The following is a 5,689-nucleotide window of genomic DNA, read 5'->3' as shown; positions in this document are numbered from 1 at the left end:
TAGCAATACATTTAAATTGAACATTTCATCCTAATAAAAAGGAAATATTTGTAAAAGTATGTAACAGCCCCTGACTTTTTATGTAAATATAGATAAATAAAAACTTTAAAAAAGAAGAAGAAGAAAGTTTTAAATATAATATTAGCGTATGGTTATCTACAGGGTTTTACATATTATTTTTTATTAGACATCTAAATTCACTGCACATTTTTGTAATTTATTTTAAAAGTGGCAAAAACAAACAAACAAAAACCGGCTCCTGCTTTTCCTGTGTCTCTCCTGTTATTCTCAAGCTACACATGATAATTTGTCTCATATTGATTTATTTCTGTTGCTCCTTGTTATTACTGAGAAGGTGGGAGTGGAAGATGATTTGTTTTGGGTGAGAAAAGGAACCGAGAAGAGAGAAAAAGAACAGACGATTGTAAACAGCAAAATTTTCCTCTGGGTTGTACAAAAGCAGCCACCAGTCAAATTTTGCTTAACATTTGAAACACATAATATCTTAAAAAGTTAACAGACATTTCAGTATTTTATCATTTATTTGAGAGAATTTGCTTGTTGCTTTCTTAATTTCCACACAGGCTCAGCTGCACAGCTGGAAGAGTTCCCAGGTTCAGCTGGAAACCCCCTCAGGCCGACCCGAGTCTTTGTCCCTCTCTGCTCTGCTTCAATCGATGCATTTGACACGGTGAAACCAGCAATATGTAACTTGTAGTCTGGGTGGGCTGTAGCCTGAGGGCCTGTGGTGTTTGTCTCCATCTGTTGGAATAACAGAGATATATGCAGGATGAAGCATCATGATGTGGACACAAACTCACACAGCTTCATCATACATTGTTAATGGTTTTAGAAGCAAGACCCACGTTTTTATAGTCAGATGGATTTGATTGATTTTTATTTATTATGAGTATTTTTAAAACTGATTTTATTTATTGATTTCTCATGTTATTTACCTGTTTACATATTTTAGTCTAGTTAATGTATCAGTTATCAGTCTACTTTCAAACATTATTTTCTTATTCTTTTCTGTCCTTATTTATCGATCTATATCTTATCTATAGATATTTAATTTTAATTTTAATTTTATTTTATTTTATGGGTTGCAAGGTGATGCAGTGGTTAGTGCTGTTGCCTCGCAGCAAGAAGGTCGCCGGTTCGTGTCCTGGTGAGGACACCCAGGATCTTACTACGTGGAGTCTCCATGTTCTCTCTCTCCGGGTTCTCCGGCTTCCTCCCACAAGATCCAAAATCCTACTGAGGTTAATTGGTGATTCTAAATTGTCCGTAGGTGTGAATGTGAGTGTGCTTGGTTGTCTGTCTCTAAGTGTAGCCCTGTGATAGACTGGTGACCTGTCCAGGTGAACCTGCCTTCACCCTGAGTCAGCTGGGATAGACTCCAGCCCCCCATGACCCTAGTGAGGATTAAGGTGTATAGATAATGGATGGATGGACGGATGGATTTTATTTTACTTCAACTGATGTTTCCTTATTGAATGCTATATTAAAAGTGTTATATAAATAACGCCTGATTGAGTGATTCAATCATACATGAGTAAAATCATGCTGATAACCATAAAGTCATACAATGCTGCAGCTTTCCTCTACAAAACTTTGTGACTCTCCAAAATGAATCCCATGTAATATCATGTGATATTTATGATGTGGTTTATTGTTTTGTTGTTGTTGTTGTTGTTGTTTTATATCTTTATATTAAATATTCAGTGAGCTTTTGAATTGCCCCTAGGAGATAAATAAAGTTATTTGAACTGAATTGAATTGAAAAAAAAAATCAGATTGTGGTTGAAATAAAGAGGAACAACTATGACTTACAGGTGTGTGTATTTTTTGTCTTTATTTATTTATTTTTTGTTTAAAGCAAAACTAATTAAATAAATATGAGAGTTAATTATATATTGTTGTAGACTTGGAAAAGGGTTGTCACTGTTATGAGTGATACCGTCTAAAATGCCTTTACTCTCGTTAGGCGGAACTGTTCTTTTGGGGGACTTGTGGGGAAGGATATTTTGGTCGGACTCGTTTGTTGCTTACATCTTACAGGACTGAAACTGCTCTGGTGAGTGTTTTCATCATTTAGTTGAGCTCCGTGTCGTTATTGTACGAACTAATCAGCCGATACGTTCGATTATTAGCATTAAATTCACGTTATGTTGCTGCCGCGTCGCTCAGTAAAAGACGAGCCGTTAAAACGTCTGTGATTGTGAGGCCTGGCCAGCTAACGTTAGCCGCTAGCATCATTCAACAACATTCGCCCGATGACAGCGAGCTAGCAAGGCGGCTAACAACAGCAGCAGCAGCAGCAGCACAGCAACTTCCTCATCGCTCACAGACACTTATTTATGTCTTTGTCGTGTCTTTGTTCCTCTTTGTCCACTGTACTGCTTATTTTTCGTGGGCCTTGTTGTCATAAAGTCTTTAAAAAACGCGAGCTAACGTTAACTCTAAGTTAGCTCAGTGTGCGCTAGTGTTCCTGGTGTGAAGCCAAGCAGCCTGAAATTACGTCATTTCAGCCTTAAGAGAAATCAACTGATCCGTAAGTGTCGCAACCAGCTGCTGCTCTGATCCAGTAGTCCTGCTCAAGGTGAACAGGATTTAAAGGTGCATCATGATTCAAGTATGCGTTATTATCAGAAGCAGTCTTCACATAAACAGATGGTGAACATTTATTTTTGTTGCGTTTTGTTTGTAGTGAAATCTTGAATAGAAAAAGCTGTTTACCAGCTAGACAGCACTGTACTCACTTTCTGCATGGAAGCTGAGGAACCAATATTCATAAAGCTAGAAGTTCACACAGTCCTGTCCCCTCATCGCTCGTTGCTGTTAAGTAAACCATTTACAATAAGCAGCATCTTCACCCTCCACCAGATTTGTTTACTTTCTGGAGCTGCTTCTTTTAAATCTAAAATGTCTCAACCACGAGCAAAACTCACCAGATGTTCTGCTGTTGGCTGCAAGAGTGAACACATGAGTTCATGCACTCCCAGCATCTGAGGAAATGAAGACACAGTGGATTGCTTTTAGTTTTGTTGGCAATATTACACAACAAATCCTTAGTGTTGGCATGATGTGCGGCTAATGTGGCTAACGTTACCATTGGCAGTGATGCCCACAGGTAAAAGGTTTGTGGTAACAAATAATGCTTAAATCGAAACCAATAAACAAGGACTGAGTGGTTTTCATGCCGCCTGTTGTGCCTCAACTCAGCCGGTTTTCTATATACTGCATTTTAATACAGCCAAATTCCCCAAAGTGCTGCTCTCATTGACATATTTTCCTTTACCTGTCATCAGACAACAGAGCGAGTATGAAATGATGACTCAAAGCAGCCCATTCAGACTACATGTTTACCTGCAGTCACTTCAGAGCTGTTTCCAAGCTGCAGCTCAGCACCACTAAACTACAGATTTTACAACAACATTATCTGACAAACACACGAGGTGAAAACAACAGCTGTGAATTCAGTCGTACTTCCAAGTATAAATGATCACTCAGAGAAAGTTCGAAGCAACAGAAAGTCCTGGTGTTGCACACTCATTCACATCTGTGTCGACTGCTGTCCAGTTAACTTCTTTGCTGCACGCTGTCAATCACAGATGCAGAGAGGGTCTTCTTCCTGAAGGGGGCGTGGACAGTAGCAGCTCAGCTACACTTAAAGCTACTAAAACAGCTTGTTTACAACACAGGGCTAAAACCAGGAGTTATGCAGTCATGGTGAACTCTTATTGTTGGATATTGAACCTCAACATTTAAAGGTACCAGCTGAAGCCTGTTGGTGTTGAATGCTTGGTTAGTTTCTTAAGTTTGTGTATTTATTTCTTCATTTTCTTTTTTATATGTGCTCTCCATGAAAAAGGTGGAATATAAAATGTGTTGTAATTCCTACACCGTTCACCTGATTTGGATGTAAATACTCTCAAATCAAACCTGAAAGTCTGCACTTAAAGCACATATTGATTGTTTCATTTCAAGTCCATTGTGCTTATTTGGAAATTGTGTCAGTGTCCACATATTTATGGACCTGACTGTAAAAAGCCGGAGCAGGCTTCCAGTAACATCCTTTCTCTCCTTTCACTAGCAGGTGGAGGGATGAGTCTCTCCCCTGTCATTGGCACAGAGGTGCCAGAAACAGCTAACGGGGTTGTGACACCTGTTGCTTTGGAGAACGGCCCTCATGTTCCCGTCTCGGTGAAATGTGGGGGCAGCAGATTACCCGGTCCTGAGGAGGAGGCAGTGGACGGGACCCTCGGACACACGGAGAACCACGTTGACACAGAAAACAGAGCGCATGATGTCAAAGAACGCTTGTACACAGAGATGGACGTTAACGAGAGAATATCTAGTTTATCATTACAAGCCGAGCTCACTGCTGCGACGGGCACGGGAGACTCAGCATCCAAAGAAACAGACATTCCTGAGTCCTCTAGGACTCTGGATCCTCCTGATGCGGTTCTCCTGTGGGACTCGGCGCAGTGCGGACAGTCCAAAGAATCACCTCAGCGTGGAGGTGACGCCAACGCAGAGGCTGTAGATGGAGGCACCGACAGCCGAGAGGACGAGGAAGACGGCGAGAAGGAGAAACAGGATGAAGAGGAGGACGAGAAGAATGAAAACAAGTGGAGGAATCAGCATGCGGGAAGGAGACCAGAGGCGGAGGTTGGTGAACTGCGTGGTTCTATTAGATTGTGTTTATTGGAGAGAGTGGAGGTCAATGTGGGAGTTAGAAGAAGTTAACACATGTAATGAGGACAATCTCTACTAAAGCAACAACAGACAGGATGATCAGAGTTTGTCCAGTAGATAAACATGAAAGTCAGACCACAAGCTGTCTGTATGTGGAGCTCTTGAGCTGCTTTCATAATGATTTGTCTTAAGTTATTTGTCTAAAATTCTAATTTTACTTGTTTTCATGATTTTTTTCTTCACCTACATTTCTAGTCTTCACGACACTACTCCTCCTCAGCCCCTGGTCCAAGCACCTCCTCTTCTTCGTCTCCTCCACCTCCACTTCTTCCCTCCGACGACACCCCCTGCCCTCCTCACATCATGGCCCAGGTTTGGGTTCGCAACGTCCGGGGGATGCAGGACAGCAAGAGTCTGGATGAAATCAGCCAAGCGTGTGGAGGTAGCGATCAGCCAAATAAGCTTTACCATGTGGTTCCTGTAGTAACTTTTTCCTCTCCTGCTGAAATAAAGAAACATGTAAAATCCTGTTTAATTAAACAACAAAGTAAAATAAAAAGCAGTGGAAATTATTACTGCAGCCTTGGGAATAATTATAGACGACCTGCTGTTTTAATCACAAAGTCTGAACAGGCCTTCAGCACTGATTATTTAGTTTGAATTTCATCATAGCGGTTAAATGATCACAGCAACTTCTGAAAGACATGAAACAAAAAAGGCTAATAATGTGATTCATGCAGTCGGTTAATGTTTAAAAATAGAACGTCTGGAAAAAATGTCCAAATTCACACCAGTGGGCTGAAAACATTTTTGAGTAACTCAACAATCAGGAAAAGAAGAGAACTGAGACATGACGAAACAACCGTGATGCTTATGAAGACAGATGGAGCTAACTAGCTTGAAGTTAGCAAAACAGCTGTTCATTAGAACAGTGCAGTATTATGGCTCCACCAAGACTTGCAAAGGACTAAACAGAAAACGGTGGTCT

At 40.7% G+C, this 5,689-nt stretch overlaps 1 protein-coding gene across 1 annotated transcript in view; it reads left to right on the top strand.

Moving 5' to 3' along the window:
- Nucleotides 1-2,026: 2,026 nt before the first annotated feature.
- The window catches only part of borcs6 (BLOC-1 related complex subunit 6), an 11,802-nt gene continuing 8,139 nt past the window's right edge, over nucleotides 2,027-5,689 (top strand). Inside the window, exons 1-3 of the mRNA XM_008297712.1 lie at nucleotides 2,027-2,077; nucleotides 4,097-4,674; nucleotides 4,957-5,143. Of these exons, the coding sequence (XP_008295934.1) occupies nucleotides 4,108-4,674; nucleotides 4,957-5,143 (754 nt within the window). The 5' untranslated portion in view covers nucleotides 2,027-2,077; nucleotides 4,097-4,107. The remainder of the gene's footprint in view (nucleotides 2,078-4,096; nucleotides 4,675-4,956; nucleotides 5,144-5,689) is intronic.

This window comes from Stegastes partitus, unplaced genomic scaffold, assembly GCF_000690725.1.
Source record: "Stegastes partitus isolate 25-593 unplaced genomic scaffold, Stegastes_partitus-1.0.2 Scaffold1240, whole genome shotgun sequence".
Classification (NCBI taxonomy): domain Eukaryota; kingdom Metazoa; phylum Chordata; class Actinopteri; family Pomacentridae; genus Stegastes; species Stegastes partitus.
Note: the sequence above shows the minus strand (reverse complement) of the source record. Positions and strands in the feature narration are given on the sequence as shown.